The 20,641-nt window shown below is 42.1% G+C and overlaps 1 protein-coding gene across 5 annotated transcripts in view; it reads left to right on the top strand.

Moving 5' to 3' along the window:
- The first annotated feature begins 291 nt into the window (after window positions 1-291).
- Window positions 292-20,641, top strand: part of WASHC3 (WASH complex subunit 3) — a 34,104-nt gene continuing 13,754 nt past the window's right edge. Inside the window, exons 1-5 of one of the 5 annotated variants that reach the window (XM_039520604.1) lie at window positions 292-467; window positions 3,099-3,197; window positions 7,590-7,652; window positions 9,265-9,396; window positions 15,211-15,321. In XM_039520604.1, the coding sequence (XP_039376538.1) occupies window positions 417-467; window positions 3,099-3,197; window positions 7,590-7,652; window positions 9,265-9,396; window positions 15,211-15,321 (456 nt within the window). In that variant the 5' untranslated portion in view covers window positions 292-416. Of the gene's footprint in view, window positions 468-776; window positions 903-3,098; window positions 3,198-7,586; window positions 7,653-9,264; window positions 9,397-15,210; window positions 15,322-20,641 lie in introns of those variants that run through there. The other 4 variants (XM_039520603.1, XM_039520602.1, XM_039520606.1 and 1 more) reach the window with 4 other exon arrangements.

The raw sequence follows: 20,641 nt of genomic DNA, 5'->3' as shown, positions 1-20,641 counted from the left end.
TGGGCTCACAGAGCCCCGCTACCCACAACCTGTGCAGGCAAGCGAGGGCGTGGGAGCGCCCAGGCGAAGGCCAAGGAGGGCGGGAGGGGCGGGACATGCACCCGCAGGCGGGCGAGCCAGTCGCCTCTAGACACGCACTGGCTGAGCACAGGGAGAGAAACCCGCCCTAGCGCCAGAGCCGCTCCCGCCCCGTCGAACTACAACTCCCATGATGCAGTAGGGCGACCGAGGGTCTTCCGCGTTCTCCGCTTGCCTATGCGCATGCGCCGGAACACCGGTTCCCTTCTCTAGGGGCGTCCGGCCATGCCCTGTAGAGTAAGTTTTGTATCCGGGGGTAGAGCTCAACCTCGGTACGGAGTGCCGGAGACTTCCGGGCTGGGGTCTGGTGGGGGTATCGCTTGCTCTGGCCGCAGGGGATGGATGAGGATGGGCTGCCCCTCGTGGGCTCTGGCATCGACCTGACCAAGGTATGGCCTCCCCCATTGCCCTCACCTCAGCTTCCCCGGCGCGGGGGCCCTTCCCCTGGGGCCCGCTCCCCTCGGCCTCGCGTGTGAGCCTCGCTGGGGAGCGCCCTACCCAGCCCCACCAGCGCAGCGCTCCGCGGGAGGGGCTCAGTTTGACGGATCGATGGTGGTTCTCGTCTCGCACTCCCCGCACCGGGGGCTGTTTCCCTTGCGGGACGGGAGGGGGGAGTTGAGCCTCAGTTGTAAAGCAGGAGCCTGAGAGTCACCTCGAGCGAGTCGCTGGTGTTTTCTCTGTGACTCTTCCCCCGCTCCCCCCCCCCGAGATGTATATGAGGTGAAAGTCTTTTAAATCCTTGCACGAGGGAAACGTTCGGGAATCGTGGTTGCACTTCTGTGCAGGATGCAGACATGACTCTTTTGCATATTCTACTTCAGCAGGTATGTAGTAGGTATGTAGTGTGCCAAGCCAGTGAAGTAATATTGACCTCAAACTATGTATTTCCCGATGGAAATCTCCTGCATTGGTTTGCATTTCCGTCATTAAACTCCGTGGCAAATAACTATAGTAGCAAACTATTTGGGAAGCACACCTGCACAATGTCCTGTGTCATTCCTCTGTGCTCATTGCCAGCTAAAATCTGTGAGTTGGAGCAGTTCCTCCCCAACTAGCAGTATCAGGCCATTTCTGTTCTCCCTGCTCCTTCACTTTGGTATCCAATGTATTTCTGTGTGGTATCTAAAAAGAAAAAGATTCCTGTTCTTGTGAAAGATAATGACCATTAATAATGTGGCTAAACAAACTTTGTAAACCTTTTCATTTGTTTATAACAAAACTATTCTATTACAAATACTCAGTGTCTTTTTAAGGGCAATTTAAGCCCAGCTGCTGAGTCACATACAGGTGAGGCAGCTTGTCTCACTATAGAAATACTGCAAAGAGTCCTGTGGCACCTTATAGACTAACAGACGTTTTGCAGCATGAGCTTTCGTGGGTGAATGCTTGCATCCGACGAAGTGGGCATTCACCCACGAAAGCTCATGCTGCAAAACGTCTGTTAGTCTATAAGGTGCCACAGGACTCTTTGCTGCTTTTACAGAACCAGACTAACACGGCTACCTCTCTGATACTATAGAAATACTATCCACTGGGTTACAATATTGCACTGTCTTAAGGCTTGCTATTTTAGGTCCTGGACCCAAGAGAATACATGGGTGAGAAATCAGTGGCCATTCAAAAAATGTTGTGTGTTGAGTCATCAGGGCTATATAGATTCTATACAACCCCATTCAGAAGCTGGGAATGTGTTTCTAATGATTTACATAGCATTCATTTCTTGTTGTGTTTGTGAAATACAGGCTATTAAAATCACACCATTCCGATTATCTTCATGCCTCTTTCCCGCTTCTAGTTAGTGTATAACAAGACCTTAATGGTTGCCATGTCATGCTATTGGAGCTAAAGCTAATGCTGGATACCATCTCAAATCTAAACACTTTGCTTTCTCTAATGCTAGGAGTTATGAGAATATTGGCTGATCTGTTGAGTATGGAATCATAGAAATGTAGGGCTGGAAAAGACCTCAAAGTCCTCAAGTCTAGTGCCCTGCACTGAAACAGGATCAAGTAAACCTAAACCATCCCTGACATGTTTGTCTAACTTGTTCTTAAAAACCTCTTATGATGGGGATTCCACAACCTCCCTTGGAAGCCTATTTCTTAGCTTAACTATGTCTAATCCAGTGGTTCTCAAACTTCATTTCACCATGACCCCCTTTTGACAACAAAAATTAGTACATGATCCCGGGGGGTGGGATTGAAGCCTGAGTCCGGGTGGGGGTGGAGGGGCGGGCAAAGCTGAAACCCAAGGGCTTCTGCCCTGGGCAGGGGACATATAACCTTAGCCCCCTTCCCAGGGCTGAAGCCATTGGGCTTCAGCCCCAGATGGTGGGGCTCAGGCTTCGGCTGAAGCCCTGGGTGGTGGGGCTTCAGATTCAGCCTCGCCTCTAGGCCCCAGCAAGAAGTCTAACACCAGCCTTGGCCTTTTTTGGGGTCCTGACCCACAGTTTGAGAACCCCTAATCTAAATCTTCCTTGCTGCAGATTAAGCCCATGACTTTTTGTCCTGTCTTCAGTGTACACAGCGAGCAACTGATCAGTTCTGTTTATAACAGCCCTTAACTGTCTTCAAATATGTTATCACGTCCCCCCTCGCTCTTCTTTTCTCAAGACTCAACATGTCCCATTTTTTTAAACTTTCCTTATGATCAGGTTTTCTAAACTTTTTATCACTTTTGGTCCTCTCCTCTGGACTCTCTGTAATTTGTCCACATCCCCTAAAGCATGATACCCAAAATTGGACACGGTTCTCAAGTTGAGTGTGTGTTCCGAGTGCCAAGTAGAATGGGTCACATACCTCCTGTGTCTTCCATACAGCACTCCTGTTAATGTTGTTAGCTTTTTCATGACTGCATCACCTTGTTGACTTATTCAATTTGCGATCCACTATAACCTGCACATCTTTCAGCAGTACTACCACCTACCCAGTTATTTCCCACTTTGTAGTTTTGCATTTAATTTTTCTTTACAAAGTGAAGTACTTTGCACTTGTCTTCATTTTAATTTAATCTTGTTACAGGTTCCAGCTATTCAGCAGAAAAGAACTGTGGCATTTCTAAACCAGTTTGTGGTTCACACAGTGCAGTTCCTTAACCGCTTTTCTACTGTTTGTGAAGAGGTATGTTCATATTGCATCACTTTGCATCAGTCTTCACATGGATAAACATATACTAGTATAGTATTGCTCGGTTTTTTTGCATCTTTCAGTGCCAGTTGACCATGCATATTAGTTGGAGTTGAAAGGATTAGTCCACTCCCCACTTAAGGTTTAGGCTGAGTAAGTGGACTAATGCAGATTTCTTCACCTGTGTAAGAGAAACCTCTAATTTTACTAAGCCAATAGCCCATTTTTATGTCTTGAAGTTTGGACATTTTACATGATTTGATAGTCTTAGAGACTGTTCTCTTCCACAAAGCAGGTATGATACAAATGCATGCAAAATCTCCTACCTTATCAATGTGTTTCAACCATAAAATAGCGAGACCAGCACAGGTTGAGAGGGTACTTCATTCTGTATGCCCATTCAGTTCCTTTTTCTTTTAGCAGAATCTGCCAACAGAAGTACCTGTTAAACATTAGTGGTGGTGGTCGTGCGGAGATGTGAAAGTTGTGAAATAAATATCTCAGTCCATTTAACCTCAATCAAAAGTCTAATAAAAATGTCAGATTAGGTTTTTTGGTGTCATTCTATGCTTTACTGGGGGGTTTGTTTTTTGTTTTGTTTTTTTTTGGTCTGGGAGTCTGAGGATAGTGTAGGATTAGTTTCAGAGTAGCAGCCGTGTTAGTGTGTATCCGCAAAAAGAACAGGAGTACTTGTGGCACCTTAGAGACTAACAAATTTATTTCAGCATGAGCTTTCGTGAGCTACAGCTTAGTGTTATGCTATACAAAGCACATGGGATCTTTTATAGGAGAAGGCAAAAACACTGCATTTATTGAAAATACAACAGTTAGCATATGCTTTTTAGACACACACACTTTCTCTCTCTCTCTCTCTCTCTCTCCCTCCCTTCCCCCCCCCCCTCCCCCGCCAGTTGATGTTTATAGTTACCAGTCTGTTGTAGCCCACGTCAATCTAATGGCCAGGGCAAAAAGCCTTTCATTTCTTCCTTCTATTATTTACTTTCCATAACTATATAAATAATAAAATTATATATTATGTACATTGATTCATATATGCTGTTGATTCCTCATTGAGGCAGGTATGCAGGGTTACTGCCCTGGGAACTGCAGGGCAGCAGTGGACATGGGGGCTGGTTGGAGGCAGGGCAGGGGCTGACTGGAGGTAGGGTCTAGCTGCAGGCAAGGCAAGTGCAGCAGGGATTGTCAGGGCTGGAGACAGGATTGTGGGACTGGCTGGCTTCAGGCAGGCTGGAGACAGAGCAGGGGTGCAGGGCTGGCAGGGGTGTGTGAAGGGCTGGCTGGCTTTGGGCAGGCTGGAGACAGGGCAGGGGGCAGAGCTGGCTGCAGGCATCAGACCTTTTAAATAGCGCTGAGCCCTGATGAATGCATAGGGCTCTGGCAGCTATTTAAAGGACCGGGTGGCAGAGATAGCTGGAGCCCCAGCCCGGGCTGCAGGCCTGCTAATGGCCAGTTAGATTGAGCACAAGTGAGGAGCTGGACTCTTGTCGGTCGCAATTCCCATTTGAGTCCATGCATTTTGCAATGTCATCCTCTAATCATTAGTCCTTAAGTGCTGTTATCATTTGATGGTTATTGTCAGGCTTCCCATTGTTATCTTCTATTTGTTGTCTCGCCTTCAGGGGTGCCTGCCTCACCTCTGAGGTCGTCATTGCTGCTAACACGTTTAGCATCGGATACAATGGATGTTTTCTGATTGTCTCCTGGTCTTTCCAAGTCTCTCACTTTTTCTTGACCATCTGGACTTTTGTGATGGCTTTCACACCTTATCTTTTCCTGATGCATGCATTCCTCATTCACACAAACAATCTCTTACAGAAACCTTCAAAGGTATACAGACAGCAGTACTGTATATTCAGCAGAATACATTGTAAATCAAACCTTGCTAAATCTTATAACTAAAACCATTCACATTGGGGCTTCAGGCCCTCAACATTCCTCTAATCTCCTTAACATAAATACAATACAAGATCCTGTCTCTTGCTTACTAAAACCTTAAAACAAAGAAATGTATATTTAACTAGAGTGCCTAATTTGTAATACATATAGGAAACCATAGTAGACATTATAACTTATCCTAAAACAAACAGGTGACCATAAGGATTGTTTTGCTTTGTCATTCCTTTCTGCTATTCAAAAAGGGAGGCTGACAGGATGAAATCAAATCATACATTAATTCTCATGGGACATTATAAAATCCTGCTCCTACATTAGACATATGCATAGTACATTACCAAGAAACTGGGAGTAAGGAGGAAGATGATGGATTTTCAGCATTACCTTCTTCAGCATGGCTCAGCCATTAAACATTTGCTGTGGCTTATTTGAAGCAGGGGCACTGGGTCCATTTCATAAATCTGATCCTTCTTCATAGCTGAATAATGTAATTATCCACTATCACCAAATTATCCAACTTTTGACTTGCTTCTCTCTCTCGCTCCTTCTGACTCCATTTTTTAAAGAAGGTAATTATTTAAGATGCTTTTTTGTCCTATAGTTTTAAAATTACTTTGATTTAAAAAAAAATTGACATGTAGTTAGTGCATAATGTGGGCCAGTTTTTAATTTCTTTTATTTCAAAGTGCTAAAACCAGCGGACAGTGACAGGTTTTTAAGGTGAATTTAGTGCCTATGAAAATGTTCCCTATTGACAGCACAAGAAAGTTTTTCTGATTAGTCACAGGCAGCACCATGCAAGCTGTCTTCCTTCTGAAAGGGCTTCTTCTGAAGATGAGATGTTAGTTCAGTCTCAATGTGCTTTCTTGCCGCCTCATTTTTGCTGAGGGTGTCAGTAGTAACTTTTTTGTGATTGTCCTTTAGCTTGCTTTAGAGTACCAAACAATCTTATCAGTGGTAACAATTTAGTCAAATCCAGTTTGACTAATACAGATATGAAAGATTCTGTAATCTATTAAGGCTGCCTTGAATCATCCACCTGACTCTTTAAATGTAATATTTGGCTACTGTGCCAGCATAAAGAGTTGAAGAGGAGAAACTAAACATAATTCTGGATTTTTAGCAGAAGAAGCTCTTGGTATTTGTGGCAGCTTGACTACCTCAATAGAATTTTTGTCAGTACTCCAAAATCTATGAGATTTCCGTGAAGCCATAGGACCTCAATATCTCCTTAGGATGCCTATTAAATACACACTTTCCAAAACAGAACTATATATTTAATCAGCACACACAAAAACTGTTAAGTCTCATGCACAAACTACATATTTACCCACGGTTTAAAATATGTATTTTCTGAAATATAAATTCATTTTTTTATTAAGTACAAAAACTATATTAAATGTAAAGGCCCCAACGTAAATTGACAAAAGCCAGGAAATTCAGAGTTGAATCTGATACTGTCTTTAATTTGAATTTCCTGGCTTTTGTCAAATTAAACAAGATGTGTAATATTATGTATGATTGTGGCTTGTTTTTTCCCTAAATAGTAGATTAACTTATTGTAAAGAGCAAAGACTCATCTGTAAACAAGTCAAGATACTGTAATTTTTGTCTCACTCTGCCCCTCTTTGTTTCTCTAAAGCGTTGGCAAGGATTGCCATTTTCTGAGGTTTTAAAGTTCTGCTTATGAGCTGGGCAGAATCTTGCTAGCATGCCAGAAGGCAGTCAAAATGCTACATACTTGCTACCCAACTTTACGATGGTCTGGCTAGATATGGCAATGGTTAGATAAAGAAGTGACAGTTCTTGTGGATTAATTTTTTGTTAAATATAAGTTACATTTTAAAAGAACCTTATACAAAAATTGCTTGTGAGATGGAACTGGAGCATGGTGAGGTTTTAGTTTGTTCTGGCTTACCAATGGTTTTGACTGTCAATGACTCCCATTCACTTCCCTGTATTTTTTCTGATTTGTCTCTTTTCTCCTCTAGTCCCTCCTTGTATGTCAGTTACTTATATATGCTTCTCATCTTTCACATTTTTGATATAAGTTCTTTGAAGCAAGCAACTTTGAGGATACAGTATGCCTACTTCATTACCCCAATACCCTGAGTAAGATTCAATTAACTATTATTCTCATTTGCATGTAGACTCTCTATATATACCCATTACTGCCTGTTGGCAGCATTGCTATTAATGGGGAAAGAGCTGTAGGTAGTGAAATTACTTTAATGCCAACACATGCTATATAGGAATCAACATGAAGCAGTGTCTAATGGTGTACAGTTAGCACACTTCATTCTTGTTCTAACAAGGGTTGCCATATCACTTATTTTGCATCTTCAATAGGCTGAGGACAGAAGTATATTTCTTGTTTATCTACATGTTCCTTGATTTACCATCGCCAGTTTTGGATTTTAAAAGGGCATTGAATAGTGCTGTTATGTCTTAATTTTTTTTCTCTCCTAGAAGTTGTCAGCTCTCTCTCTCCGTATCCAACAAATTGAAACGACACTTAACATTTTGGATGCAAAGGTGTGTATGTATATATAGATGTGTTTTGGTGGTTTTTGTTTATGATGCTCAAAGTCTAACTTCCTTATAATTAGCAGACTTTTGCACTGAAGTACAATTGTCATCAGAACTGTGCTGTAATGGAATTTAATGTATTAAAATAAATTGTCAGAATGACAACTTTAAATTATAGCTCAAGCTAAATCAAAACTTACTGCAAACTCTTTACTTTCTCATGCTTTACCACTTACTGTACAGTTTAAACAGCTGTGGAACACGGAACAAAGGAGCAGGCAGCATGTAGTAGAAAGTGATGTTGGTTTTATCCTTAGTACTCTCTTCTGTTAAGTTTTTCTTCGTTTGGAGGAGGGAAAGATTAAATATAATTTTATCCTTTATTACAATAAGTAATTTGCTCCTAAACTGCACATACCACACTAACTCTGTTAGCTGTTATATCTACTTTAAAGTAAAGGTCTTGGGGTTAATGTCACTAGACCTTGGTGGATTAGTTTGTTTATGGTTGGATGTGTTTCCACCAACTTCCACATAAAGTAAAAAGTTATTTTTAAGTAACTAGATGGCTTATAAAGCTTTAATTAAAAGTATAACCTGAACTATGTCAAATTTAAGGCAGATATATAATTTGGATGAAAACATGTATCCTGTATGACCAAAAGATACAGCTTTGTAGTCATCTACTTACAAATATATACCTGCTTCTGGTGACATTAGTAACAGAACTCCCCTTGATTTCACTAGGAGGAGGCCCTCTGTTTGGAATTAACTCAAACTTCAAAGTGCAAAAGTTTAAATGGAAGCAGAAGGTTCCCATGCATCTATATATTTATCTTTCTTGGCGGTTGTGAAATAGAAGCATTGAAAAATCCTGCTTGTACAGGCTGAGTAGGAGGGTTGTCCTGGATGAATATCCAATGCTGTCAACATCTGCAGAATCTAAGCAATCATGAATGACTACATATTGCCATTATAAATGACCTTGAGTAGTTACTGGTCCAAGGAAAGAGAACCAGAATGACTCTTTAGCCTGGCGATTAGTGTACTCACTTAGGATGTTCAAGTCCTTTCTCCAGTGTTTGTTTGTTTATATATAGTGGAACAGTTTCAATAGGAGACCCTGAGACCGGCCTCAGAATATCTTGTAGCCTAGTGGCTCAGGCACTCACCTGTAATGTGAGAGACTCCAGTTCAAATCCTTTCTCCCCCTCTAGCAGAGGGGCAAATTGAGCTTGAGTCTCTCATATCTCAGGTGACTACTTTAACCACTGGGTTAAAAGTTAGAAGAGAGGCACCACCACTCAGTATCTAAGTCCTGAAAAATATTTTTGAGGCCAAAATAATTGTGAACTTGACATGGATTTACCATAATTTTGAGTCAAATGAAACACACTTTTTGCAAATCAACTGTTTGTCTAAAAAATTTCACACAACTCTAGTAGACCAGGCCTGAATGAAGAAATCCAAAACTATTATCTTGCTGACATGGGTACTATCCATTGAATTCCTTGCTAGACTGGTGTATGTGCTGACTTCTAGGTGATGGGAATACATGTTATCGGCTAAACTTAAGATGTTACGCTCAGTTTATTTGAAAATTATCTTCTGCATTTAGTTGTCATCTATTCCCGGCTTAGAAGATGTCAAATTTGAAGTATCGAGTGCAAATATGAACAGTGTTACAAATGGTCCCATTCCACAAGCCACTACAGATCAGCACTCAGTATCTGTATCTCCTCAGTCAGAAGTAAGTATCAAAGTATAAAAAATATACTTCTTCTTGGAAAGTGTTTCCTCTTGGTTGAACAAGATGGAGCGAACAAGTATGTGTAAGGAAAAAATCAGACCAAACTTTAACTCTAATATGTTTTCCATTTCATGTTATTTAAGTGTTGTTTTTTAAAAAAGCTTCTTACACTTTTTTGTTTAATTATGTTTGAAGTCATTTAATAAATATTATACTGAGAAATTATTTCCTACATTTTTCTTAAATCCCATTGAAACATCAACTTGAACTAGGTAGGTAAGAAGGGTCAGGGAACATCATGCATGAGATTAAAATTTCAAATCCCACCATTCCAGTTTTACCCCCTTTTTTTAAGAATCTGAGCTTTCAGCTGAAACCAACAAGTTTCTAGCACATTCTATTGCAAATGCATTCTTGCCCTATTAAATCCTCTGTTTATTAGAGGAGCACTTTTACTATAAATGATTATCAGCATAAAGGAGGCTAGATATGCTTTACATATGCTCTTGGTTTATTAAGAATTAGCACTCCTGTTGGCCATTTCACAAAGCACGACTCTCTTGCCTTATTTTTGAGATAAAGAACTGATGGATTTTCCTGATCATTTCACCCTCAGTCTCCCACTCTTCTCTGTTTTATAGCAATTACTGTGTAATAGCTTGCCTCAGCCCAGATAGTCTCAAACTTGGCAGGAGTTGCTGTGAAGTGATGATGGCTGCAGTATTGAAAATCCAACAGATTGTTGCTCTTCCTGGCTTATTAATACTTAGTAACTGTAGATTCATCTGCAGAATTGCGGTATGAAATAATCTCTCACTTTTAGACACATTCTGCTCATTTACACTGACCCTAAAGGGAAATAGCAAAGTAGACGCAAACATGGACAGTTTCTTAGGCAGTATTGCACAATGTCAGTCATTTCAGTCAATAATTAGCAGTTCTTTTAAACTTTTCTCTGAAAACTTCCACTGACTCTGCATTTTAAAGCAATACTACATATTTCTGAAAATGGGCTTCAGGTTCATATCTTCAGATGGACAATTAAGTGTTGTCAACAAATGTGCAGTTTGACATAGTCTGGGAGAATGAGTTTAATAGTTTAATCTTTTTCTGTCCTCCCAAGTCCAAATATTGGAGATCAAAATGATAGATGAGGGAAACATTAGTGCAAAAAGATAATCTAATTATATTAGCAAAAATACTTCCTTTAATCTTTTGTATTTTTTTTCATACCTTTAAGTGAGAACACTCAATTTATATGGGGAATAAGTTAGGACTAACATCAGAGTCATTTGGGGGTTATTGGTATGTTAGTATAAAGGAGTATTTTTAATTTGTGCCAATGATCAGGATTTTAAAATCTAGTCAAATACAATTGAAATTTGTTCTCGCTACGTATTCTGCCTACAAACAAAACAATATGCTTGACTCAGGTGTTTTTGTTTTTTTAAGATTTTGAATTTTTCTTTAATCTGGTATTGTGGGTTTTGTATTCTCAGTGTTTGTAATGGATATTACTGTTAAGATTCCTTATGTTTAACTGAACAATACATATTAAGTATTAGATATATCAATGAAATTTTACAAACTGTTTTAAAATTTGACACAACCGACAAATTATTACTTTAAAATCTTTGTTGATTCTCTAGTATGTATGGTCTCTTACTGATAAAATGACGTTTGAACACTTGGCAGAGGGGTTTAATAAAAAAAAAGGTAGTTTATACATTTTACCACTAGAGGGTGCTACACAGATTACTTAAATAGCAACTAAAATGCTTTACCTAATGTAAAAAATTACCATTTTACTCTTATCCCCTAAAGGTAAAAAGTACAACATGGGGAAATTGAGCTAGATAGATATCTCAGGATTCTGATGATGAGCCACTACCCTGGTGGTGGTGTCAGAGCCAAGAAATAAAAGTCCAAGAGGTAGCATCAAGTAGGCATCTGGCAATTGAAAATGTTGTCTTAATGTCCTGTAATTAGGGCTAAAGATGGAATGAATTTTACAAGTAACCTTAGTCAAAATTGACTGACATTACCTGTACAATTCCTTCTGTTCTTGAAATTGACTAGCCAGGTTAATTTTTTGTATTAAAGAGTTTTTGTAGACATTTGCTTTTAATTTTTTTTAAAGATTATAGTTTGAGGGCATTTTCACAATTTCTGTGCCACCTGTGAAATTGTGATTTTTACAGGGCCTTACCTATAACGTAAGCTTCTCAGAAACTTGTGTAGCTTTGTCCTTGATTCAGACTGTGACAAAGTGACTCACTAGCCAGTGTACCCATCTTGTGGCTGGATGTGGCGGTGTCAAGGTTTTCCTCTCCATAGCCTTGTTGACCCACCCACCGTTCAGGTCTTCACAGGGATTACAAAAAAAAACCTGTGGCTGGTCTGGGTCAGCTGCCTTGAGGTTGCAAGGCTCGGGTTCTGGAGCTGTGAAGCTGCGGTGTAGACTTTCGGGCTCAAACTGGAGCCCAAGCTCTGGGATCATGTAGGGGTGGAGGGTCCCAGAGCTCAGGCTCAAGCCTGAACATGAACACAGCAATTTTTAGCCCTCTGACTCAGAGTCAGTGGACCAGGGCCAGCTGCTCCCGTGCCATGCATCTTTCATGCCTGTGTAGATATACCTCCAGTCAGCCTGCTTTGTCTTGTGACTCTGCCCTCCAGCCAGGTCACTTTTTAGTCTCACCCCTTTGAGGTAAAATTGAGTCCAGTCTAGTGACAGTCCAGCAGCCATGTACTAGGTAGGACTAAAGCGAGATTCTAGACCCCCTAGACCTCATGAACCTTGCCTGGTGAGGGCCCTGGACCTTTTGTTGGTGGCCTGAAGGGGAACTCAGTCTCCCTCTACCCTGGGTTCCAGTGTTCCCTTTAATTTTTCCCCACCCATGTGTGGAATGAATTTTGTTATGTGCACCAATATGACACATCACCTCCATATTAGTGCACATAATAAAATTAATGTGGCAGGCTGAGGCCAAGGGGTTTGGAGTGTGGGAGGGGGCTCAGAGCTGGTGCAGAGGGTTGGGGTGTGTGGGGAGGTGAGGGCTCTGGCTGGGAATTCAGGCTCTGGAGTGGAGCCGGGGATGAGGGGCAGAGGGTTGGAGTGCGGGAGGGGTGAGGGCTCCAGCTCGGGGGTGCAGGTTCTGGGCTGGGGATGAGGGGCTGGGGCAGAGGGGTAGGGTGCAGAGGATGAGGGCTCCAACTGGAGGTGCAGGCTCTGGAGTGGGGCTGGGGATGAGGGGTTTGGGGTGCAGTGGGACTCCCTGGGTCTACAGTGGGCAGCTCTCTCTCCCTGCAGCAGCAGCTGGCCACCTAGCCTCAGCAAGTCAGGGTCAGGGGAGGGGCCCTTGTCCCCTGCCCACAGCAGGTTTGGGGCTGGGCCGGGGGGGGCGCTCCTGGCCCTGGCACATTTGGGCCTGAGCTGGGCCAGGGGAGGGGCACCTGTCCCCTGGCTGCACAGCCGGTGCAAGAATATTTTGCGCCCTAGGCGAAACTTCCACCTTGCGCCCCCACACCTCCCCTTGGAGCATCACTTATTATAAACTTTCAAAAAGTTCATTAGAATTAATACAGATTCATCTTGAAAATTTATTAATTTAATTATTTAGTCTACATATTTAATGAAAATAAATGAATAACCTGACAGGGTGTGGAGGCTGGCTTTAGGCACGGGGGTGCAGCAGGGGCTGGCTGGAAACGGGAGTGCGGGGCTGGTGTGTGAGGGGTTGGATAGAGACCGGGGGTGTGGGGCTAGCTGGCTTCGGGCAGAGCAGGGGATGCGGAGCTGGTTGGAGATGGGGTGCGGGGTTGGCTGGAGACAGAGGTGTGGGGCTGGCCGCGGGCAGAGCAGTAGGTGTGGGGCTGGCTGCAGGCAGGGCAGGGGGTGTGTGGCAGGGACTGGCTAGAGACAGGGTGTGGGGATGGCTGGCTTCAGGCAGTGGTTGGCTGGGGACGGGGTGTGGGGCTGGCTGCGGGCAGGGCAGGGGGTGTGGCAGGGGCTGGCTGCGGGCAGGGTGGCAGGTACCAGGGCCATCCCTAGATATTCTGGGGCCCTACGCAGCCCCCCTGCGGGGGTGGGTGTGTGGTGCCCCAGGCCTCTGTGGGGCAGGGAACGGGAGCGGGGGGGTCTGGCTTGGGGGATAGGGGGGAACCACGCCCCAGCACTCCCCGGCGGCGCAGCTGCGGCCGCGTCTCTACACTTCCCCCCACCAGTGAGTGCAGGCCTGGCTCTGCTGCAGAGCTCAGGGGAGAGGGGGCGGGGGCCCTGGGGCAGATCCAGAGCAGCAGGGAGCAGCGCAGTGCCCCCGGCGGCTGGAGAAGGAATGACATCACTTCCCAGCCTGCCGGCCGGAGCTGATCAAAGCCGCAGCGCCCCCTCGCACAGCGGCGGGAAGAGGGTTACACGTTTAGCCAGCGCCGGGTGAGCATCCCAGACGCTTTGGGCACCGCTTTTTGGCGCCCTCAAATCTTGGCACCCTAGGCAGCTGCCTAGTTTGCCTAGTGGTTGCACCAGCCCTGCCTGGCTGCAGCAGGGCCGGGGCTTGACTGAGCTTGGGGAGGGACGCTGGGGCAGGTCCAGGGCTTGGGAAGAGGCCTCTCTCTGCACCACAGCCCTGAGTGCCTGTGCAGCGCTTAATAAGCGGCTACACAGCCACACAGCTTAGAGGGAACTTCATTTCCAGCCCAGGGCCCCTGTTGCAGGCAGTCAAGATCTATGCTGCAAAACGTCTGTTAGTCTATAAGGTGCCATAGGATTCTTTGCTGCTAGTCAAGATCTGGTTCTTCAGACCTCCTGCTTCTTCCTATTGCAGCCTTCTTTCCCCAGACCTCAAACGAAAGGCACAACACAAGAATAATCCAAATACATCCCTAGCCCTCCCTCCTTTCAGGAGATACCTGATGAACTGTAGCATCGCCCAGTGTCCTTAGGGCTATCTTGCAGGGTTTGCAGGAACCCTCTGCCATCTTTGTCCTCTGCAGTTCTCCTTCCTGGGAGCTAGTGGGAAGAGATCTGTCCATCTCCCAAGGTTTTGGCCTTCTGAACTGAGTTTCTGCCTTTTAAGGCTTCTCCAAAATTGGCATGCCTCACTGATGCAGCATACTGTGGCTGCCTGAGCCCAAAGCTGCTCTTTAACCCCTTCTTACCTGGTGTAGAATTTGTAAACTCCATCACACAGACACAACGCAGGTACTACCTATACAGTATACCATATAGAAGGCAAGTTTTTAAAAATACAATGAAATTGCAAAACAGTAGAAGATAAACATAAATAACTACTTTTTAGGTAATAGATAATGTTCTTTATGAATGACCTGTTTGGGATAAGTGTATAATTTAAAGGAACAGGATCAGTCTTTTTTAAGACTTTCTTTTTAGAGAGGTCAATATTACTCTGACATAGGCAAATGAAACACTTGAAAAATCTCAGCTTTTTTTTTTTTGTATAGTACTTTGAATTGACTGAATGATATGTAATAAAGCTGTTTGAGTGAAGCAGAATTGCTTTTGATCATCAGCCTGACAGCTTTTTCATGACTTCTTTAACACACAAACTTTGAATATAATTAAATTATTTATGCTGTTGAAAACAATTTCTCTTTCAAAAATATATTGTGACAAACACTGTAATGAAAGTAATCCCAAGTGGCAATGTGTGTACATGTAGAAGTCTATAGTTTGTCCATTGGGGCAAACAGGAGATAATTTTACCTTACTCCCAAATCTTATTAGCTGAACTCTCCTTATGTACTCCTGATCTATGTTGTTGCTCAAGATTTACATACAGTGTTCTCTGTATACAGCAGAATAGCATACATGAGATAGGACAACAGAAAACAGAAGCAGCAGCAGAAAATGTCATGACTGTAGCCAAGGATCCAAGATATGCCAGATATCTCAAAATGGTCCAAGTGGTAAGCCTGTTTGTTCTTTCTCTAGTTTCATTTGAAATTCCTTGACATTTTTTTATGATGAAATTGTATATGAATATAACTAATAGTTTCTTCATTTCCAGAGATTTCCTAATTTACACAAACTTCTTATTATGGTGACTTCTGACTATTGCACCTATCTGAAGGGCAGATAGGATATCACAAATTAAGTTGGGAAAATATGCAGCCCTTCACACTTTAGACTGAGGGGCCTCAAACATTGTTTTAATGTGGGCCGCTTCTGAATAGAGTATCTTGTAGATCATCACCTCTCCAATTCATGCAAGATCTGACAGCTATGATATCATTAAGTGTGAAGGTAACAGGAAAATGTATATATTTTAACTCTTTATAATATCTTTTTTGGGGGGTTGGGAGGATCAGTCTACTTTTGCTCTTCATCTGTCCCTCACCCATTCTGTTCCTCTCTCCTCTTGTTTATTTTTGTTTCTCCCTTTACCGTGGACATACACACTGCTTTGCAGCTGGTTTCTCTTTATCCTGGGGTATTTCTCTCTTGATGTCTGGCAGCTCCTGTCTCACGGATAGCTCTGGTTTCCTCTTCCCCTTAAGTAGCACTGATTCTACGTGAAGGCAAATTGACTGGCTGTTGCTCCATGTTTTCAGCCCCATCTATCAAGGGGTCCAGGTTGCTCTTCATAATGAAAAGACTAGAAACAACTTGAAACAGAGGAGCCAGCACCATTTGACCTGTAAGTGCTCCACTGAGCACCAGTGGCCCCATTTGAAAACCACCGTCTTAGATTACATATGTAATAGACTAATTATTCTTAAATTTAAGAGAATAATGCTATAGTGAGAGGAATAGCATATTCCTGCTCTTGCATTCCTCCTTCCCAGGGAACACTTCATTGGTCTCCATTATTTTTCTAACAGTTGTAACTCAAGTGTTCCCCATGACTTTAACTTGCAGAAAACTGTTATCAATTGAATATTCATATGTATTGCATTTGCTGTGACATAAGCCTCTTAGCTCAATTTATACCTTTATAAAAGCTAGAGTAAATCTTATGATCTCAGGCAAAGTAAAGTGTAACACTAGATCTAGTTATAGATCCAAAACTGCTAGACTATTTACTTGTCTATTCAGATATCAGCCATGTGCACTGGAGCACATTTCTGCTTAATTTTGTTACAGTGGTATCATTAATAGAGCTTCCTTTTTTTTGAGGGAATGATACAAAAGAATCTTGTGGGTGTTGTTCAACACCAAGCATTGATGTGTTTACAGTGCCTCTGCAAAATAGTAGTTGCTGACATGCTATTGTGAACATGTGTGATAAATTTCACACCTTTTGGTTTTGTTACCACCTGAGAAACCGATCTCCTTTAAGAAGAAAGTATGAATTTTACAAATTAGACATCTTATACCTTTTTATTTAGGATTTCTGTTTTGGGGGGTTTTCAGGGTTTATTGTTAGCAACTTTGAGTTCTCTGTAGATGTCCAAAATTAAGATTTTTGGGGAACTTTCTCTTTGTACACTGGTAATGAGTAATCTCTTTGTAATGTGACCTTTTAGTGCGCACCAGTAGGGTCTGCATGCACCAATTGATGTTTAATACGTTAGTGCACTTTAGAAATCACATTCCGACAGTCATATGATTGCCCTTAGGTACCAAGTAACCATTTCTGTTGGGTTTTTTTCTGTATTTTATTGGATAAGTACTGATTGATTTATTTTTTTTTATACCCCATCACACAGACGCAACACCGGAGATTTTATGGGGAGGCAAGTTTTAAAAAAATCAATCAAATTGCAAAACTGTAGAAGATAGACACCCCCAATTTTATATTTTAATTAGAAGCCCTATTTTTGTTGGCACTTCATGTATAAATAGGGCATGAACAACTCTTAGATTTTTTTCCTCTACTTATTTACATTTGAAATATCTAATGTAAATCTGTTTTTTTTTCCTGTTTTGCTAGAGGTCCTAGAGATGTGAATTGCAGAACCAACCACTCAGTTCATCCCTTCTTCCTTGCAGTTGAATTAACTGCAAGCAAAGCACTCAAGATTCAAACTTGGTGCAGTTTTTGGGATCTACCACCAGACCTCAGTGCTGTCCCAGAAATTTTCTGTTGATTTTTTTTTGAGTAACAAATTAGCAGTTTATGGCTAGTTTATTACAAGCTATTTGGAACACTTGAGGGTCAGTAATACTTCTGGGAGGAGAACATTACTTTAACTTGTTGCTTTAATGATTGATTTAGTGATAGTAGGGTACCCAAGTCTTTTATATGTAATTACATTGATTTTAGTAACTGAGTGAGATCTCGCTTTCCACATTTATCCTTTGTTCTGGCAGTCCTGGTGGCTCCATTGCCAGCAATAAATGGTGTGGTAGGAAAGTCAAACTTCCATGCTAAAAGTAAACATGCTTTTTTTTGTATTTGCCAAGACAGTCTGTTCAAACAAATATTTTTAAAGTTACTGTCTTCTGATTAATGAATTATCTCAGTTCATGTAGCTGTTGCCAGCAGTGGTTGTAGTACTAGGTGACCAGATGTCCTGATTTTATAGGGACAGTCCAGATATTTGGGGCTTTTTCTTACATAGGTGCCTATTACCCCCCATCCTTTGTCCCGATTTTTCACTTGCTATCTGGTCACCCTGTTCCAGTGGTCCCCAATCTTTTTCGTCTGGCAAGTGCCAGATGACGAGCCACGGAGGACTGTGGTGGCGGACGAGCATCCACCGAAATGCCGCTGACAAATGACGTCATCCAGAGGTCCGATAAAAGATATTACCTTACTCACCTTGTCTTTCTAATATCCTGGGACCAGCAGAGCTGCAACAACATTGCAAACAAAAATTCCTTGGGCACTTATCAGAACTCATCCTTACTGGATTTATGTACAAAATCTTTGTTGATATACCAAAACAGATAAAATACTATATAGGTTTTGCCATATCTGATCAGACCCGTAAGTCTGGTATTTTTCCTCAGTCTGAGCCAGTATTTAAGTATTCAGAAAGTGAGTATGGGTCCCATTTCACTTGGCTAGGCTGGGGAAAGGAACCCTAGAAGTAACTGAACTACACACAAGATTTAGGCTAGGGATATTTGTAGTATTTTGGAATTACCTGTTTAAAAAAAAGTCCCAGGATAAGTCAGTTTTTTACTTGTGTAAAGCTTTTGTTTAGAACTGGATAGGAACTTCACCAGCTTACACCTTTTATGTATTTTCATCACAGGTGACACATAACAAATTCATGTAGAAGCTGACAAGTCTGATGTTTTCTGAAACTGCTACAACACAAGTGCAAAAGATTAAATTGTTCTGTTTTTCTAATTTAGTTGTTAAAACAATTAGCTTCCAGGGCTTATGAATCCTAAAATTCAGGAGAGAATGTTAGATATTTTGTAGCTGTGTACAACTCCAAAGGATTTATGCATTTAAAAAAAAAACAAACTTTGGGTTGAAGTTTCAATGTGGCAGATGGCAACAGAGCTGTGTGACACCCAGTAATAAAAATAAATTAATCTATATCTGACACTATTATAAACTCCTGAACTTAATTGTTTGTTGGATGTGACCACTTATATATAAAATTAGAGTTGTGATTTATTTTTTTTTCAATGCAAGCGCACACAGGAAAATGTTAATCACAGCAACAGAATTAGCATTGCTATTGTTTCACCAGACTGGACATTCTGTGTTCTGTCTCCTGTGATGGTAGTACAGACATGCTTCTCTAATCCATCAGTCATGGGTGCCTGCTTTTTTTTTTTTTTACTTACCTTGGACAAACTGTATTTTTTTCAATGCCAAAAAATCCCACACTGCTGTTCATTTACCTTTTGAGGTCTCCCATGTCCTTTTTGGACCACCAGAAGCTCAGTCCCTTGGAGATCAGAAACTAGACACTTTCTTTTTGGCATGCAGTCATCCAGATGGTGTTTCTTGACCTCTGCAGCAGAGGATGGCAAAGCAACAAGTTTTCTTTGAGCAGTACTAGTGGAAACACAGGAGCAGATACTGTTGGAACATTCCTTTCAAAATGTTGTGGGCCAAACTGTTCTAGGGTATCTGTCCAGTGGGAGAATGTTTAGCTGTTGCTGAATATGCGTACAAGCTGTTGAGGGGTTTGCAATGAAAGGAAGGCATTTTTCTCTCTAATATATATTTGAATGCCTATATTCCAGTGCACACTCAGGCTTGACTTTATATGTTAATATTATATTCAGAGGAGTCATTTTAAATTGTGATTCCGTTCTTATTTCCTCTTTCCTGCTGCATCCTTTAACTGTTTCCCCATTCTAATTCTTCCTTTAAATGTCCAGATTATTGTCCTTTCCTGCCTCTCTGGCCATACCTTCAGTGTATCTTTTAGGAGGTCCTCCTTTCCTGCCTGCCTTTCTCATTTTGTCCTCTTCCAAGTAGTAACTGCTCACATGACTTCAACTTGCCATCTTACACTACTGCGAATCTACCTGTCCACTCCCGACTTTCCTCCTTTCACTGAATCTTACGTCTCATTCTCTGTTTGGATGTATTGCCATAAGCTTAATATGGCCCAAACTGAACTGATGATTCCTCCCAAGCTCTTTTTGCTCCCTCTTTCTCTGCGACCCTGCCAACACCAGTGTCTTCCTTGTCACCCAGGCTCACAGCTAGCAGGTTCAGGAAGGGAGTCATCTCCCAACGACCTATTTGATTTTTCAGATCCAGCCTGTGTCTAAATCCTGCCATTCCTTCTTGTATAATTTCCAACACTCTTTTTTTTTCCCCTCCATTTCCTGCTAAAATTCTCATTCAGACCCTCACTTCTTGCCTTTGATTGAAGTATCCTCCTGTCTGCTCTTCCTGTTAACCTTATTCTGTGCCTCCCAATTCATACAAAACACAACTGCTAAAATAATCTCTTACCTGTTATCTGACCATTGTCGCACACACCCCACCCCTTGAATCCTTTCACTGTCAACTCTCCTCCATTACATCAAGTTTAGGCTTCTGGGCCTTGCTTTCAAGGCTCTATGTAAATCACCCCTTCTTGCTTTTCCACCTTTTCCTTTTGCTTCTAGTCACATCCACTCCACTGATGGTGCCTGCCTCAACACATTTGTCTGCTTGTCCCACAACTGTCCCCATGCTCTCTTACATCTGGAATGCCCTTCATGAGTTGGATGACTGCATGGTCTCTCTGCCCTCTCAGCATTCTAATATTTCCTAAAGGCTCACTTCTGCCATGACACACGTGAGTAGCCAGTTAATAAATTAGATAACATGATGGAAAGAACATAAGAATGGCCATACTGGGTCAGATCAGTGGTCCA

This window comes from Mauremys reevesii, linkage group 1, assembly GCF_016161935.1.
Source record: "Mauremys reevesii isolate NIE-2019 linkage group 1, ASM1616193v1, whole genome shotgun sequence".
Lineage (NCBI taxonomy): Eukaryota > Metazoa > Chordata > Testudines > Geoemydidae > Mauremys > Mauremys reevesii.
The sequence above is the reverse complement of the archived record's forward strand: the minus strand, read 5'-3'. Positions and strand labels throughout refer to the sequence as shown.